Source organism: Coregonus lavaretus (assembly GCF_964263955.1).
Source record: "Coregonus lavaretus genome assembly, chromosome: 36".
NCBI classification, from domain to species: Eukaryota; Metazoa; Chordata; class Actinopteri; order Salmoniformes; family Salmonidae; genus Coregonus; species Coregonus lavaretus.
Window position 1 is genome coordinate 4,623,701 of NC_140023.1, and position 18,971 is coordinate 4,642,671.

Consider the following 18,971-nt stretch of genomic DNA (forward strand, 5'->3'; position numbering starts at 1 on the left):
CTTTATTTTACTCTGGAGACTAATTGAACCTGCAATACAAATGTGACCAACCTGCTTATCTTTCTGAATTGCTACAACCATTACATTTGTCATATACAGTAAACTCAGTTGGTTTGTGTGCTGATCATTTCCAAATGCCTATTCACTCTTATCCAGTACACATTGAGGTTTGCCTCAGAGGTACCCATGCTTGTAGATTTAAAACAGGATGTATAAGTTAAATTGTATCTTTCCATGCTAATCATCTGTCGCAGACCAGTAGGTTTATCACACCACACGATCTCTGGCAGAAAGTACCGGTATATAAAATAATAGGATTTATTCAACAGCATACATGATATTACATAGTTAATATTAATGCACCCCTGATTCTATCAAGATCTACTTTAATACTGCATTCTTCCAATTCTAATGCACCTTTCACCCCTCTAAAGCGCAGTCCATCTCAGCTTCCAGGTTAATTTACAGTCCAGTTTGACTACGGGGGGTATTGCAGTTGCGTTTACTTCTTGATTACTTCCTCTTTCAGTTTTTCGGCCAGATGTTTTCTTTTCTGCAACTTCTTTTTATCTTCGACAGAGATCTCCTTTGAAGGGAAAACAGGAAAGTGTTTGTCAAATGTTGAACAGTAGCACCACTAAAGCTAAAGTGACATCTGCCACAGGAGCAGGGCTGTAGCTACAGCAAGGGCTCTATTCAATCCATATCGCCAAAATTCAGCACAATTTAAAAGCGATGTCAGTGGAGACTGCATTCACGGTAAACGCTGCATTTGTCGGCTCAATCGGAAATTCTCTTTTATATTGCGCAATATGTAATGGTCCAGCGATACAGATTGAATAGAGCCCTAAGAATAGAAGCACATGGGGGGCAGCAGCACTACAAAGTGGAGACCACATCGTCACTCCAACCCAGATCACCTTGGGTTTATGTCCCCCAACAGGAGAGCTCGCAGGCTGGGAGGCATTGACCCTCTCTTCATGTACACTACTAGCACCACCCCTGTTCATTTTGGGACCATCGTCCTTTGATTGGCAAGGCAGCGAAGTAAAATGACAGGGGAATAAAGAACAGGAACAAATCAACACTTCAAAAAAAGGGAAGAATGTGAACAGACAAAACATCAGGGGAAACCAAGAGAAAAGATTGACACGGGCAGACCAGAGTTGACCCCAGGTTCTTTGCTAGCGTCATCAGCTGAGTTGTGGCGCATTATTATTATCTACCACTAATGAAAGCTGTAACCTGTGACAGTGTGTCTTATGGAGGAGTATTACCCATATGTTTACAGGAAGAGACATTATAGAAAGATGTTACCGGTGTGCTGGGAGTGGGTGCAGGGGGGGCTGGGGGTTCCTCTGGTGTGGCTGGTTTGAGTCTCTGCTCTCTTTTCATGGCCTGAAGCTTGTCCCTCTGCTGCCTCAGATACAGCGCCCTCTGCTGGAGTTGCTCCTGCTGCTCTGCTGGCAACTCCTGAACAGACAGAAACACAATCCATCAGTCCTCTGTCTCCAGGGAAACTGGTAATGTTGCCTTTTAGGGTTTCCTTTCTATGAGCTGTTGCCTGGTTGTTGTTTATTCAGAGTGCATGACAAGCAAGTCATAGGGCCTTGTGTTATGGTTAATCATGTCACATGACCTGAATCTTAACCTTTATTTAAAGCCTTTTTCTTTTTATGTAAGATGCTTCAGCACCATCCTCAGACAAATGTTTTAATTTTGTCTAATTCTAATTTCTGGAAAAGGCTTAAAAGAAACGTTCAAATCTAGGTCATGTGACATGATTAACCAAAACACAGAGCCCTATGTATGTCGTATGCAGTAGGAGAGACTCACTGTGAACGGCTTGGAGATGCCAGCCTCCTTGCGTGCCTCCTCTATCCAGCCCTCTGCTGCCTGGCTGCTGCCCTTCTCCCTGGAGACAGCCGGAGGCTCTGTACCCTTCACTGGAACCCTCACTGCAGGAAGGACCCTTGGCTCTGCACTGCCCCGCTCTGCATCAACACATAACCATCCATTAGTCACACACCCTCTGAAGTACACCACATGACCAAAAGTATGTGGAAGCGCGATTCATCACTCCAGAGAATGCATTTCCACTGCTCCAGAGTCCAATGGCGGTGAGCTTTACACCACTCCAGCCGACACTTGGAATTGCGCATGGTGATCTTAGGCTTGTGTGCGGCTGCTCTGCCATGGAAACACATTTCATGAAGCTCCCGACGAGCAGTTCTTGTGCTGATGTTGCTTCCAGAAACAGTTTGGAACTCGGTAGTGAGTGTTGCAACCGAGGACAGACGATTTTTACGTGCTTCAGCATTCTGTGGGGTCCAGTTCTGTGAGCTTGTGTGGCCTACTAGTACCACTTCGTGGCTGAGCCGTTGTTGCTCCTAGACGTTTCCACTTCACAATAACAGCACTTACAGTTGACCGAGACAGCTCTAGCAGGGCAGAAATTTGACGAACTGACTTGTTGAAAGTCACTGAGCTCTTCAATACGGGCCATTCTACTGCCAATGTTTGTCTATGGAGATTGCATGGCTGTGTGCTCGATTTTATACACCTGTCAGCAACGGGTGTGGCTGAAATAGCCGAATCCACTAATTTGAAGGGTGTCTACATACTTTTGGACATGTAGTGTATATTAACCTTTTAACATTCATGTGTTATATCTACACTACAGGAAAGGCTTCAAGGGGAACAGACTAGTGTAAACTATAAACTGAGGGCACAGAGTAAATCTAGTGAACAGTAGGGAGGGCAGGAAAAGGGAGGGTACCGAGACAGACTAGTAATGGAGCACAGATATGCTGACATCAAAGTAAAGAAGGATGTTTCAAGCACCAAAGTACACTGCTCAAAAAAATAAAGGGAACACTTAAACAACACATTGTAACTCCAAGTCAATCACATTTCTGTGAAATCAAACTGTCCACTTAGGAAGCAACACTGATTGACAATACATTTCACATGCTGTTGTGCAAATGGAATAGACAACAGGTAGAAATTATAGGCAATTAGCAAGACACCCCCAATAAAGGACTGGTTTTGCAGGTGGTGACCACAGACCACTTCTCAGTTCCTATGCTTCCTGGCTGATGTTTTGGTCACTTTTGAATGCTGGCGGTGCTTTCACTCTAGCGGTAGCATGAGACGGAGTCTACAACCCACACAAGTGGCTCAGGTAGTGCAGCTCATCCAGGATGGCACATCAATGCGAGCTGTGGCAAGGAGGTTTGCTGTGTCTGTCAGCGTAGTGTCCAGAGCATGGAGGCGCTACCAGGAGACAGGCCAGTACATCAGGAGACGTGGAGGAGGCCGTAGGAGGGCAACAACCCAGCAGCAGGACTGCTACCTCCGCCTTTGTGCAAGGAGGAGCAGGAGGAGCACTGCCAGAGCCCTGCAAAATTACCTCCAGCAGGCCACAAATGTGCATGTGTCTGCTCAAACGGTCAGAAACAGACTCCATGAGGGTGGTATGAGGGCCCGACGTCCACAGGTGGGGGTTGTGCTTACAGCCCAACACCGTGCAGGACGTTTGGCATTTGCCAGAGAACACCAAGATTGGCAAATTCGCCACTGGCGCCCTGTGCTCTTCACAGATGAAAGCAGGTTCACACTGAGCACGTGACAGAGTCTGGAGACGCTGTGGAGAACGTTCTGCTGCCTGCAACATCCTCCAGCATGACCGGTTTGGCGGTGGGTCAGTCATGGTGTGGGGTGGCATTTCTTTGGGGGGCCGCACAGCCCTCCATGTGCTCGCCAGAGGTAGCCTGACTGCCATTAGGTACCGAGATGAGATCCTCAGACCCCTTGTGAGACCATATGCTGGTGCGGTTGGACCTGGGTTCATCCTAATTCAAGACAATGCTAGACCTCATGTGGCTGGAGTGTGTCAGCAGTTCCTGCAAGAGGAAGGCATTGATGCTATGGACTGGCCCGCCCGTTCCCCAGACCTGAATCCAATTGAGCACATCTGGGACATCATGTCTTGCTCCATCCACCAACGCCACGTTGCACCACAGACTGTCCAGGAGTTGGCGGATGCTTTAGTCCAGGTCTGGGAGGAGATCCCTCAGGAGACCATCCGCCACCTCATCAGGAGCATGCCCAGGCGTTGTAGGGAGGTCATACAGGCACGTGGAGGCCACACACACTACTGAGCCTCATTTTGACTTGTTTTAAGGACATTACATCAAAGTTGGATCAGCCTGTAGTGTGGTTTTCCACTTTAATTTTGAGGGTGACTCCAAATCCAGACCTCCATGGGTTGATAAATTTGATTTCCATTGATATTTTTTGTGTGATTTTGTTGTCAGCACATTCAACTATGTAAAGAAAAAAGTATTTTATAAGATGATTTCATTCATTCAGATCTAGGATGTGTTATTTTAGTGTTCCCTTAATTTTTTTGAGCAGTGTATATGGAGGGGAAACAGTCAGCCAACAGTGTTGGAGACTAAATGTAACAGTATTATTACCTGATGCCAACTTAGAAGGGGCAGATGTGCTGGTCTTGGCTGGACTCATCTGCCCACCACCTCCAGCAGCCTTCATCTCCCCTCTCTTCGGAGATGTACTGTTCACCTACAGGGAAGGCACAGGGCAGCCATGCTATTGCACTACTAGGAGAGTTACCGTTGCGTTGCCATTGACCAGAGGGACAGAGGTCTGGTGGCTACCACTGTCCCCCACCTTCGCCTCAGCAACATACAACAGAGTTGTCACATAGCCCACTTTAGGTTAATATACAGGCTAAAAATGTCATATATTGTAACGATAATGCAGCAAAAAGTGTTACAAGTCAAAGCTTTAGTTAATAGGGACATCAGCTATATTCTGCTTTCTGAGATGACTTTCAATCAAATAATAGAAAATCCAGAAATGGATTTATAGTAATGAGAGTCCATGTTCTAGAATAGGGCTGGATATCTGCCAGACCATGTACTGCTCTGCATTAGTAGATTGATTGAAGACTGTCTAATAATGTGATATGTGTGCAAGGACTGACTGTAAGGAGCAGGCTGCTGCACTCATCACAACCCCTTCTTTTGTGTTGCTGCTAAACTACATAGCTATGGCTCTAAATACATGAAATGGAAACCATTTATCACAGTCTACAGACAGGCAGACAGAGTCATTGATGTTCAGTATTTTTGTATTACAACACTGATGGGTCAGTATTAGGTTCATAACTCACCTTGTTGGTCTGTTGAATGGAGGCGGGTCTCTGGATGCTGACTGCCTCTAGAACTGGCCTATCAGAGCAGCTTCTGGACGTGGAGCCAATCTCCTCCTCTGACTGCAGTCGCCGAGCCATCTCTAGGTCATAATCCTCCTTTGACCTCCTGTACAAACACCGTGGGGAGATATGTTTACTATCAGTAGATTCAGAAGATAGTCGTTTAACTCAGATAAGAGAGTTTACTTTACATCAAAGAACACCATGGTTTTATAGGGTTGTACTAGTGTTTAAATGTGTTACTTGTAGGTGAATACAAGCTGTTAAATAACAGCCATTATTGGCACCATTGATAAAGATGAGCAAAAGAGACTGTATGAAATAAATAAATAAATACTGAGCTATATTGTATGCAAAATAAAAAGGCAAGTAATACTTTTCTCTCCAAAAGATGGCTTTAAAAATTATTGCCACCCGTTTTCAATACCTCACCTTGCGAGGATAACAGCACTGAGCCTTTTTCTAAAAGGTTTTATTAGATTGGAGAACACATTGGGAGGGATCTTAGAACATTTTCCCCAGATCCTTAATATCCTTCGTATGCGCTTATGGACTGCCCTCTTCAATTCAAACCACAGGTATTCAATGGGGTTCAAGTCCGGAGACTGCGATGGCCATTGCAAAATGTTAATTTTGTGGTAAATTAACAATTTCTTTGTGGATTTTGATGTGTGCTCGGTATTATTGTCTTGCTGGAAGGTCTACTTGCGGCCAAGTTTCAGCATTCTAGCAGAGGCAACCAGGTTTTTGGCAAAGATTTCCTGGTACTGGGTAAAGTTCATGATGCCGTTGACCTTAACAAGGGGCCCCTGGACCAGTGGAAGCAAAATAGCCCCATAAAACCAGAGATCCACCACCATATTTTACAGTAGGTATGGGGTTCTTTTCTGATTATGCATCCTTATTTCGACACCAAACCTAACACTGGTGGTATTGAAAAAAGGGGTGGCAATCATTTTGACCCCTCTCTTTCTGAGAGAAAGAAATACGACTTGTTAAACAAAATCTATATCTGAGCAATTGTATTAGTATAGAATATAAATGGTCCAATGTTTTTGAGCATACAATATAGCTCAGTATTTTTCTTTATTTTATACAGTCATTTTTGCTCATCTTTATCAAGGGTGTCAATAATTCTGGACCTGACAGTACATTAACCTACAGTGCATTCGGAAAGTTTTCAGACCCCTTGACTTTTTCCACATTTTGTTACGTTTCAGCCTTATTCTAAAATTGATTCAATCTTCTTCCCCCCCCCCCCCCGCATCAATCAACACACAATACTCTATGATGACAAAGCAAAAACAGGTTTTTAGAAATGTTTGCAATTGTTTAAAAACATTTTTTTGCTGGAAAAAGTAAATGGGTCTGAATACTTTACGAATGCACTGTACATAGTACTGTATTATGAGTGGTATAAAGACACTACAGAGCCCAGAGCTGGCATGAGTCCAAGTAGAAGTCTGCGTGGGACTGATTTATTCATCATGCTCCTGCCCGCAGGCTTTCTGTCCGACTCCCACCCGCTACCGCAAGAACTGGTCCCGAACCCAACCGTAGTCCTGCAATGTTATTTTAGGCGTATGTGACGCAGGTCACTTGCTAGCCATGGTCCCAGCAATTTTACGCCCTATAGGCAATATCAAAATGCACAAAAATAACCTAAGAAATAGGTTCAATTACCAGAAATTCTCACGTGGCCCATTATAGGGGGGGGTTTGCCCGCGCTACAGACAGGCAGTTATATTGGTCCTCTAATACAGGACTAGTAAAGGCCCAGTGCACTACTTTTGTGAAGAAATAGCATATCTTTCATTAATATATATTTTATTATTCCGATTTTTCAGGGGGTGATGCAGAACCCCTACTTCCCGCAACTATGCCTAAGTGATCAGCTTGCTGCCTCTCACCATGATGATCTCTTAATTGATTAGCAGCTTAATTAAACTAGGATGAAACTTTCCATAACACAGGATTTGAAGAGCACACAAATGTCGCAACATTTTCAATGATCATTACATTTTAGTCATTTAGCAGACGCTCTTATCCAGAGCGACTTACAGTTAGTGAGTGCATACATAATTTTTCTTCTTCATCATAGCTGAAAACATGACATAACATGAGAGCAACATAGGTTAAGTGGTCTCCATGCACTGTGTGCTATAAAATAGGCCCAGCTCTGCATGAACTAGTGATCTAATGCCCTGATTAGACCACTTACATCGAACAATGCCTGAAGATGCATCACATAGATCTATAACAAGTCGCTCTGACACATCAAAAAGACTTCAAGTAGACAATCAAGACTAAAGAATGGTGGGTGGGGGCAGCCCTAAGACAAAAGGATCAAATTACATTTTCTCCGTTGCCATGGAGTGTAAACCCCTCAATATTAGTGTAACACTAAGGAGCTTAGTTCCCATGGACACACAGCCTTTAGTGTTGCACTTGGCTTAGCTTCAAATGCAGAAATCCCATTAGAGCTAGAGTGGCTTCTAGGAAGTTATAATCTTGGATGATTTGTCACTCATTGACTTTACTACACAGCCATCTACCACCAAGCATGCCGACACAGACATGGGTTTTCCAGAATGACTAAAATAGTGAGTATACACTAACAGCTTCTACCCCCAAGACATAAGACTGCTGAACAATTAATCGAATGGCCACCTGAACTATTTGCATTGACCCCCCCTCCCTTTGTTTTTACACTGCTGCTACTCACTGTTTATTATCTATGCAGTCACTAACCTGTACCCCCACAAATTGACTCACTACTGGTACCCCCTGTATATAGCCTCATTTATTTAGTAAATATTTTCTTAACTCGATTTTCTTAAAACTGCATTTTTGGTTATGGGCTTGTAAGTAAGCATTTCACAGTAAGGTCTACACCTGTTGTATTCGGCGCATGTGACAACTATTTTATTTTATTTACAGTATGTCACTGATCCTCAGAGGAAATTGGGTTTGCGACCAGAGCAAACACAAACACACTGTACAGAGTGGACAGAACAAACATTGAAATGGATAGCCTACCATTGAAGCTAAGTGCATTAGTCTACATCGCATAATGCTTAGGACCAGGAGTTGTTCATGACCAAATTACTTGACCAGGAAAGCCTCCAGCCCATGGTTATAGACCATCATTGGGAGCTGGAGTTTTTCGAGGTCTAGTAATGTGCTCAGGCAAAACTACGGGCCCTACGTGTGCTCCAATGACTAAAATAAACTACACAACAAAGCCTACATCATTGATGAGATCCTGATGAAAACACTCTTCTGTGCATGTATGAGAGCTGGTGTAATGGCCCCAGTTCTATAAGTCTCTTACTTGAGCACCTCCTGTATAATCTTCATCTCCTGCTGCTCCAGTTCACTCATCACGTCTGCTCCATCTGTGAGACACTCAGGCAGGGCGCCTACACACACAGGTGGGGTGCATTAGAACAAACGGTTTTGGAACGGTGTAGGCTCATCAGTGCCATTGTGTGTGTGGGCACACCCGCATGATGGAGTAGGGTGTAAGCGGGTATGGTAGGCAAGCATTAGGATTGCTAAAAGTCCAGTAACTTTCCCAACATGTTCTACAGAAATCCTGCTTGGAAGATTCCCAGCATCGGGAGGGAATACGCAAGAAATCCTGAATCCTCCAATCAAGACTTCTGGAAAATCTGAAAATGTTGGGAAAGTTACCAGATTTGTTCAACCCTAATTAGGAGTTGTGTGACAACAGTGAAAAGGTGTACCATTTCTCTCTTTAATGACCTGCAGCGCCTGAAGCTGCAGCTCCATGTTCTTCTGCACCATGAGGGACCTGAACATCTGGAAGTCATCTGTGGCCAGGACAGGCTGGAATACAGTCTGTACAAAGGTACAGTTAATAACAAGCATGAATACTGTTCTACGTTTGCTAACCATCTTGCCTAGTCAAATTAATTATTCATGTTTGTACTTGTTTCTTTGGGTTCAGCTCTGCATTCTCTCCGTCTCTCTCCTGAGGCCTATATTATGTGCCTCCTGGTAACTTAAATCACAACCAAGGTCTTTTTCTGGCCCAGGTATGTCCCAAAGGGCACTGCTGGCTCTGAGACTAGGTAACACTCTCCATCAGGAATAGCTCCATCGAGCTGTTCCTGTATCTCATTAACCCAATTCAGGCCCACTAATCCTGTCATAGATCAGGTCTACCTGAGCTCCTGTACGTTTAACTGTCTCAGGATCACATTTTACATTTTTGTCATTTAGCAGACGCTCTTATCCAGAGCGACTTACAGGAGTAATTAGGGTTAAGTGCCTTGCTCAAGGGCACATTGACAGATTTTTTCAACATCAGCAGATGGAGGAGAAACAGAATGCATCGTTGTGTACCTGAACTATTCCTATTATGTATTTTCATGCAGGGCCATGCATTCTTTGGCCATGGAGTTGAACATGATGGGACATGTTCCTCAGTCCATGACGGGGAGGACGCATTTCAAGAAGATCTAGGCTGCAAGTTATCTTGATTGCACTCCCAATCCTATCACATTTCCCCACTCTGACACTTCATATTCCCTACTATTAGCAGGAAGGTACGGGTGTGGGAAAGGTGTGGATTAGGCTCAATGGTGATAAGGTCCTCTGAGATTTAACCTCAGGGAAATGCTTCAGCAAGGTGATTAAGTAGTATCACAACCCTGCTGTAATTCCCCGATGGGCAGTGAGCTGTCAAAACAGTTTGCATGGAGACAGGTAACAGCATGAGCAGAACTGAAAGGAGCTTGCCCTCAAGTCATTACCATGTAGCCCACCTTTCTTCACAGGTAGTTAAATCTGTACCTTTCTTGCTCTTGGTTACTTGCCATGCCACTGAAGTAGCCTGGTCAAGCAGACTGACCGCTGCACTCGGCTTGTTCCACCAGGCTACAACCGAAAGCCCATTTAATAAAATCAGTAAACAGGTCTCCAGGATAAGTGATTATTCTTGTACAAAAAGAACACTGTAAATATTGTTTGTTTGTTTGTTTGTTTGTTTGTTTGTTTGTTTATCTACACACATCAAATGTGCATAACCTAGGCCTACTTGCAGTACAAGAAGAATCGTTTTGGATTTATTCCAGACACCTGGTAATTGGGTTCGATTGGATAGGGCCCAAAGTTAAACGGTAACAATATCACTGGGGGTCCCTGTAGAAACCCCATCCCATAGTAGGCTACCTCAGTTGAGTTTTTAAACTCTGGCACTGTCCACTACTCCTTCCTGACCTGCACTGTGCAATAATTATTCCAAATGACTTGGTTAGCTTCCAGTTCAGTTCATCCCTATGAGGAGACCTGAACCTTGTAGCCCTTGGCTTCATAAACAGGCAACTAGGACTTTGGGATGTCAAAGAGCTCATCTCTATTGTCAAAGGTGTTCGGTCTGACGTCAGGTAGCCTACTGTGTGTAACATTACATTACTTGATGAGTCATCACAAATGAACTCCCTCACATACAGGAGTCATGGCATTGATGGTGCATTAAATGAATTGTCCTGAGATGGAAGCTATTGAATTCTGCCCGGATACAGAGTATATCCTTCACTCTGTTCAGTATGGCAAAAGAAAGAGACCAATAACTGGAAAGTTTCCAGCAACTGTTGGATATCATCATCATAATACAAATCCCCTAGATACAGTCATGGCCAAAATTGTTGGCACCCCTGAAATTTTTCCAGAAAATGAAGTATTTCTCACAGAAAAGTATTGAAATTACACATGTTTTGCTATGCACATGTTTATTTCCTTTGTGTGTATTGGAATAACACAAAAAAAAACAGGAAAAAAGCAAATTTGACATAATTTCACACAAAACTAAAAAAATGGGCCGGACAAAGTTATTGGCACCCTTTCAAAATTGTGGATAAATAAGTTTGTTCCAAGCATGTGATGCTCCTTTAAACTCACCTGGGGCAAGTAACAGGTGTGGGCAATCTAAAAATCACACCTGAAAGCAGATAAAAAGGAGAGAAGTTGACTCAGTCTTTGCATTGTGTTTCTGTGTGTGCCACACTAAGCATGGAGAACAGAAAGAGGAAAAGAGAACTGTCTGAGGACTTGAGAACCAAAATTGTGGAAAAATATCAACAATCTCAAGGTTACAAGTCCATCTCCAGAGATCTAGATGTTCCTTTGTCCACAGTGCGCAACATGATCAAGAAGTTTGCAACCCATGGCACTGTAGCTAATCTCCCTGGACGTGGACGGAAGAGAAAAATTGATGAAAGGTTGCAACGCAGGATAGTCCGGATGGTGGATAAGCAGCCCCAAACAAGTTCCAAAGAAATTCAAGCTGTCCTGCAGGCTCAGGGTGCATCAGTGTCAGCGCGAACTATACGTCGAAATTTGAATGAAATGAAACGCTATGGCAGGAGACCCAGGAGGACCCCACTGCTGACACAGAGACATAAAAAAGCAAGACTACAGTTTGCCAAAATGTACATGAGTAAGCCAAATTCCTTCTGGGAGAACGTCTTATGGACAGATGAGACCAAGATAGAGCTTTTTGGTAAAGCACATCGTTCTACTGTTTACCGAAAATGTAATGAAGCCTTCAAAGAAAAGAACACAGTACCTACAGTCAAATATGGTGGAGGTTCAAAGATGTTTTGGGGTTGTTTTGCTGCCTCTGGCACTGGGTGCCTTGACTGTGTGCAAGGCATCATGAAATCTGAGGATTACCAAAGGATTTTGGGTCGCAATGTAGGGCCCAGTGTCAGAAAGCTGGGTTTGCGTCCGAGATCATGGGTCTTCCAGCAGGACAATGACCCCAAACATACTTCAAAAAGCACCCAGAAATGGATGGCAACAAAGCGCTGGAGAGTTCTGAAGTGGCCAGCAATGAGTCCAGATCTTAATCCCATTGAACACCTGTGGAGAGATCTTAAAATTGCTGTTGGGAAAAGGCACCCATCCAATATGAGAGACCTGGAGCAGTTTGCAAAAGAAGAGTGGTCCAAAATTCCAGGTGAGAGGTGTAAGAAGCTTATTGATGGTTATAGGAAGCGACTGATTTCAGTTATTTTTTCCAAAGGGTGTGCAACTAAATATTAAGTTAAGGGTGCCAATCATTTTGTCCGGCCCATTTTTTGAGTTTTGTGTGAAATTATGTCAAATTTGCTTTTTTCCTGTTTTTTTTGTGTTATTCCAATACACACAAAGGAAATAAACATGTGCATAGCAAAACATGTGTAATTTCAATACTTTTCTGTGAGAAATACTTCATTTTCTGGAAAAATTTCAGGGGTGCCAACAATTTTGGCCATGACTGTATGTCATCACAGCAGGCATGATGAAGCAAGTGACCGATCAGAGTGGCATTGACATGCTGTTATTCTTAGGGGGAGCCTTAATGCTGTATCCAGAGAGAGCTCTTGCCCTGGCCCAAACATAGACCTAGGTATTTTCAGAGCAATAGTTTACATTTTCCTTCCACTGACTCTTGTGTAAAGCACTGAAGGCAACTCTGCTACTGTGCAATTGATATGAAATAAAATATCTGTAGAGGTTCTGTTCTCAACCCATTTGCATTGTAAAGCTGCACACTCATCCGTCTACATCTACGTATCTGGCATCATTTGTGGCAGCGTATGGGAAAGATGATCGAGCTTACCTGTAAGGTTTTGGACTTGGCGAAAGGAGAGGAGCATGCCTCCAAAAACTGCTGCTCATTGATGCCAACCTCTTGCATGTAGGTTTCTAACAACTTCTCCACCTGAAAGTAAATGTAGCTACTTGCATCACTGTTTTCCAGAGACAAAACATTTGATGTTAAGCCTAAAACACTGAAACACTTTTCATGACTACCTTTTATTTATTTTATTTTTTTCACCTTTATTTAACCAGGTACGCCAGTTGAGAACAAGTTCTCATTTACAACTGTGACCTGGCCAAGATAAAGCAAAGCAGTGCGATAAAAACAACAACACAGAGTTACATATGGGGTAAAAAAAAACATAAAGTCAAAAAATACAACAGAAAAAATATATACAGTGTGTGCAAATGTAGCAAGTTATGGAGGTAAGGCAATAAATAGGCTATAGTGCAAAATAATTACAATTAGTATTAACACTGGAATGCTGGATGTGCAAGAGATTATGTGCAAATAGAGATACTGGGGTGAAAAAGAGCAAAATAAATAACAATATAGGGATGAGGTAGTTGGGTGGGCTAATTTCAGATGGGCTGTGTACAGGTGCAGTGATCGGTAAGGACCTCAGCCATTCCGCATCTTGATTCAGGTCTAATTTATGGAATTGTAGATCCTTCCAAAATATGTCTATCGAAGATGCATGTTTAATGTTAAATCATCATAATAACCCAATGCATAATAATGTTGCAAACCATTCCAAAGACTGTAGCTAGCTACTCACCAAATGCTTGTACTGCTGATGGATTTCTGTATAAGTCAATTTATTTTCATCTTCGTCATCAAAAACTGAAAGAAAATGCAAATTGGTGAACTATGCAAACTCCCATGCATAATATCTGAATTAAACAACTAGGGTGACACTGCTTATTGACATTCATTCCTAATTTACATTTGACATTTTAGTCACTTAGCAGACAAACTTCCCCAGATCGACTTACAAGACTAATTAGGGTTAAGTGCCTTGCTCAAGGGCACAGAGATTTTTATCCTAGTCGGCTTGGTGATTCGAACCAGCGACCTTTCAGTTACTGGCCCAACGCTCTTAACCCACACAAAAAGTATGGACACCCCTTCAAATTAGTGGATTCAGCCACACGTTGCTGCCAGGTGTATAAAATCGAGCACAAAGCCATGCAATCTCCATAGACAAACATTGGAAGTAGAATGGCCTTACTGAAGAGCTCAGTGACTTTCAACGTGGCACTGTCATAGGATGCCAACAAGTCAGTTCGTCAAATTTCTGCCATGCTAGAGCTGCCACGGTCAACTGTAAGTGCTGTCATTGTGAAGTGGAAACGTCTAGGAGCAACAACAGCTCAGCTGTGAAGTGGTAGGCCACACAAGCTCACAGAACGGGACCGGATAGTGCTGAAGCATGTAGCGTGTACAAATCGTCTGTCCTCGGAAGCAACACTCACTACCGAGTTCCAAACTGCCTCTGGAAGCTACTTCAGCATAATAACTGTTCGTCAAGAGCTTCACGAAATGGGTTTACATAGCCGAACAGCCGCATACAAGTCTAAGATCACCATGCGCAATGCCAAGTGTCGGCTGGAGCGGTGTAAAGCTCGCCGCCATTGGACTCTGGAGCAGTGGAAACGCGGTCTCTGGAGTGATGAATCACACTTCACCATCTGGCAGTCCGATGGATGAATCTGGGTTTGGCGAATGCCAGGAGAACGCCATCTGCCCCAATGCATAGTGCCAAGTGTAAAGTTTGGTGGAGGAGGAATAATGGTCTGGGGCTGTTTTTCATGGGTCGGGCTAGGCCCCTTAGTTCCAGTGAAGGGAAATCTTAACGCTACAGCATACAATGACATTCTAGACGATTCTGTGCTTCCAACTTTGTGGCAACAGTTTGGGGAACGCCCTTTCCTGTTTCAGCATGACAATGCCCCCGTGCACAAAGCGAGCTCGATACAGAATTGGTTTGTCGAGATCGGTGTGGAAGAACTTGACTGCACAAAGCCCTGACCTCAACCCCATCGAACACCTTTAGGATGAATTGGAACGCCGACCGCGAGTCAGGCCTAATTGCCCAACATCAGTGCCCAATGCTCTTGTGGCTGAATGGAAGCAAGTCGCCGCAGCAATGTTCCAACATCTAGTGGAAAGCCTTCCCAGAAAAGTGGAGTCTGTTATAGCAGCAACGGGTGGGACCAACTCCATATTAATGCCAATGATTTTGGAATGAGATGTTCGACGAGCAGGTGTCCACATACTTTTGACCATGTAGTGTAGCTAACGCAGAGTAGATTCTCCATAGGAGTTGAGAAATAGTGCATTGTGGGTAGTTTTGAAGATATCTGGAAATAAGTTAATAAATATGCAAAAACGCTAAAACATAACTATGTTTGCAGTTATAGGTAACCAGATCGTGACTACAACTAAGTTGTTACTAAGTCTTTGACCACACTGTTGTTACTTTGGTGAGTCAAAAGTCATGCTTCCTACATTTACATTTTAGTCATTTAGCAGACGCTCTTATCCAGAGCGACTTACAGTTAGTGAATACATATATATATATATATATATTTTTATACTGGCCCCCTGTGGGAAATGAACCCACAACCCTGGCGTTGCAAACGCCATGCTCTATCAACTGAGCTACATCCCTGCCGGCCATTCCCTCCCCTTTTGCCAATTGTGTGCCGCCCATGAGTCTCCCGGTCGCGGCCGAGACAGAGCCTGGATTCGAACCAGGATCTCTAGTGGCACAGTTAGCACTGCGATGCAGTGCCTTAGACCACTGCGCCACTCAGGAGTACTCTTTAACGTACCAATTAAACCACTTTGACATGTTAATGTGGTGTATCATGTCAACACATTTACATATTGATCAGTTACCATACTCATTTGCGTAGACTACCTAAATAACATTGAATAGTTGAAAGTAACTCCTCTAACTTGTCTTACACAAGTTGTATGCGGCAGGTAGCTTAGTGGGTAAGAGCGTTGTGCCAGTAACCGAAAGGTCGCTGGTTCTAATCCCGAGCCGACTAGGAGAAAAATCTGTCGATGTGCCCTTAAGCAAGGCACTTAACCCTAATTGCTCATGTAAGTCGCTCTGGATAAGAGCGTCTGCTAAGTGACTAAAATGTAAATGTATGCGAAAGTAAATTCTGAGTGAGGTTGGGTTGATGTAGCCTACATTTAGATCTGATTTGCCAAACAAAAGGACACCATCATTTCAACGTGTAGCTAGGTGTACTATCATTTATCCATGGTTGATTGGCTCTTCGGAAGTTTAGAAGTAGTCAGTTACCATTACATTAGCTTTTTAAAAAAAAATAACTATAGGCAGCATTCTGCCTTCTCCCTACAGTTTTCACCCATTAGCTTCTCCCACGACTACCTCATGTGAACTACAATCCCTACGCTGTGTTTTAATGTTTAGAAACGTCAATAATCATCGCTTGCAATACGGCTTTCGAAACATATGGCCCTTATCTTTCATCAGCGAGAAACAAACCTTTAAATTAAAAATACACTTACTGTAGCAGTTTTGCACAGACCAATACTGCTATGGGTGCCTCCATCCAACGAAACTACACTCCGCTACACTTCCCAAGTTACGCTTACACACAGGTGTTCAGAGCATGCTAGACAGCTAATTAGCACAGGTGGTCACCTCTTGTTTTCAGTAAACAAGTGCTGTAACATGGAGATACGGCCATGTGGGAACATTAACCCTAATAAGGTGTGTATCAATTTAACCTTTTGTTTTTAGAAAATGATTTATCGCTGATATGAAAGATATTGTCCTTATGTTTCCAAAACTGTTCCGCAAGTGATGCGTCTTAACTTTCAGACCGAGCGTCAGGGCTCTTAACAAAAAGCCCCCATAAAGAAGATACTATCATCAATAGGGCTAAAGCAGTTAGCGTCTATGAACGGGGTACCATTACATTAGCCCTGTAAATAAGATGCCAAATTCATGATATTAACAATACGTTTACCTGTAAGTCAATGTATTTAATTTAACTCTAATTTTAATGTTTACAACGCTTGTTGAAATTAGATGAAAACAGTACTGGTTAATGACTTTTTTCAGATCCAATGAATTTTCCACGTTGATTCCATGTCACATCAGGTTGACCAATTAAGTTGAAACAACGTTGATTCAACCAGTGTGCCCAATGGGTGAACCAGTATTTGTGCGTTAGAGACCTCTCTAACGTCCAGAAATCTCAGATTCAAAATCATATTCACCAGTTCTGTAAGCGTTATAATGTCGATTCGTTGATCACCAAAAATTGAGTTTCGCTGAGCAACTATCTTCACCGCCGGTATGTACTTCCAAAAAAGGTCAGAATAAAAAATGTACAAACCGAAAAAATGCCCATTCGCACCTACAAAAATCACAAATTACTGCCACTAACAGGTCGGAAGAATACAACAGCTCAATCCTAGCACTTTAGATGTTTTTCGGTTGCTTGCACATATGTATTTAGGCCTTTTTTGGAAGTACATACCGGCAGTAAATGAAGATAGTGGATCAGCTCAACTCAATATTTGGTGATCAACAAACGTATTTTGACATTCTAATGAAGAGCTGGTGAATGTGCGTTTGAATCGGAACATTCTGGCCGTTCGAGTGGTCTCTAACGTACAGATAGATATGTACCGTTTCACCCAGTGGGTAACTTAACTAGCTAGTTTCTTTGCTTCAAGTATTAACTTAGCTATAATTTCCAATAACATGTTGGATGAATGTCGCTCAAACATGTGAACCAATGACGCATGCCAAACAACGTAAACAACTGAACTGGAAAATCACTGCTCCCCTCCGTCAACAAAAACATTACGCGCATGAAGCTAGCTACGCTAGCTACTACTACAGCAGAACGTAAAAGCTTTAGCTAGCTAACGCCACCTAGAATTTAATAGCTAGCTAGCTGTTACTCAGCTTGCTAGCTAGCGCACTCAAGCAAGGGTGTCAAGGATGATTCCACCATGTGTAATCCTGGTCCTGAAAACCGTTTATAATAATTTTCTTTATCGTAAAACGTAGAAATCAAGTGTCCTTTCTTACTTGTACATTTGTTTTCCAAGAAGTCAGTGTATGGAATGACCCATTCAGGACTTCCCAAATATCCAGCGATGCTCTCCACAACCCACTCGCTGTCCTCAGCCATGTTCTAAAAACATCCAATAGTGTTCTTCAGGCGAGGAAGGTTAGCCTTGAAATTGTACAAAATGCACAACTGAAGTGTAAGTATACATACATTTGTTGAGATCTAGCTAACAAGCTAGTCCATTGATTGTTATTATCCCTCTCCGTAGCATGCGTTGGTAGCTGCAGAAAATCTGAAAATGCGCACTCATGAATTTCGAAGTGGTCGAATGGGTTTGCACCTAATCGGTCCCTATGGTAACCGATTACTTCTTCTTCGATGGGTTTAACCGCGGTTGGGATCCAATGTTAATAGGGCATTACCGCCGCCAGCTGGACGGGGTATTGAATAAGAAAGTAACAAACAAAAAAACATTTCGGCAGTGGTGTAAAGTACTTAAATATTTTAAAGTACTACTTAAGTAGTTTTTTTGGGTATCTGTACTTTACTAGTTATATTTTTGGCAACTTTTACTAATTCCTAAAGGAAATCATGATCTTTTTACTCCATACATTTTACCTGACACACAGAAGTACTCGATATATTTTGAATGCTTAGCAGGACAGGAAAATGGTCCAATTCACTGCCGCTGATCTGGCGGACTCACTAAACACAAATGCATGTTTTGTAAATTATGTCTGAGTGTTGGAGTGTGCCCCTGGCTATCCATACATTTTTAAAACAAGAAAATGGTGCCGTCTGGTTTGCTTAATATAAGGAATTTGAAATAATTTATACTTTTACTTTTGATACTTAACTATATTTTAGCAATCACATTTACTTTTGATACTTAAGTATATTTAGAACCAAATACTTTTAGACTTTTACTCAAGTAGTATTTTACTGGGTGACTTTTACTTGAGTAACTTTCTATTAAGGTATCTATACTTCTACTCAAGTATGACTATTGGGTACTTTTTCCACCACTGCATTTCGGGAA

The 18,971-nt window shown here is 42.8% G+C and overlaps 1 protein-coding gene across 2 annotated transcripts; it reads right to left on the reverse strand.

Annotated features, from left to right (window-relative positions):
• Window positions 1-304: 304 nt before the first annotated feature.
• cfap36 (cilia and flagella associated protein 36) lies at window positions 305-18,481 on the reverse strand. Of its 2 annotated transcripts, XM_084153695.1 has the most exons (11): window positions 18,143-18,481; window positions 17,950-18,055; window positions 13,636-13,700; window positions 12,876-12,977; window positions 8,992-9,106; window positions 8,577-8,664; window positions 5,201-5,348; window positions 4,482-4,587; window positions 1,837-1,994; window positions 1,318-1,473; window positions 305-586 (listed from the first exon to the last, which is right to left on the reverse strand). In XM_084153695.1, exons 2-11 carry the CDS (start codon window positions 18,050-18,052, stop codon window positions 503-505), a joined length of 1,125 nt encoding a protein of 374 aa, XP_084009821.1. In that variant the 5' UTR covers window positions 18,053-18,055; window positions 18,143-18,481; the 3' UTR covers window positions 305-502. The 2 variants fall into 2 exon arrangements, with proteins under 2 accessions (XP_084009821.1, XP_084009820.1); XM_084153694.1 differs by having other exon boundaries at window positions 17,950-18,262.
• Between the last annotated feature and the right edge of the window lie 490 nt (window positions 18,482-18,971).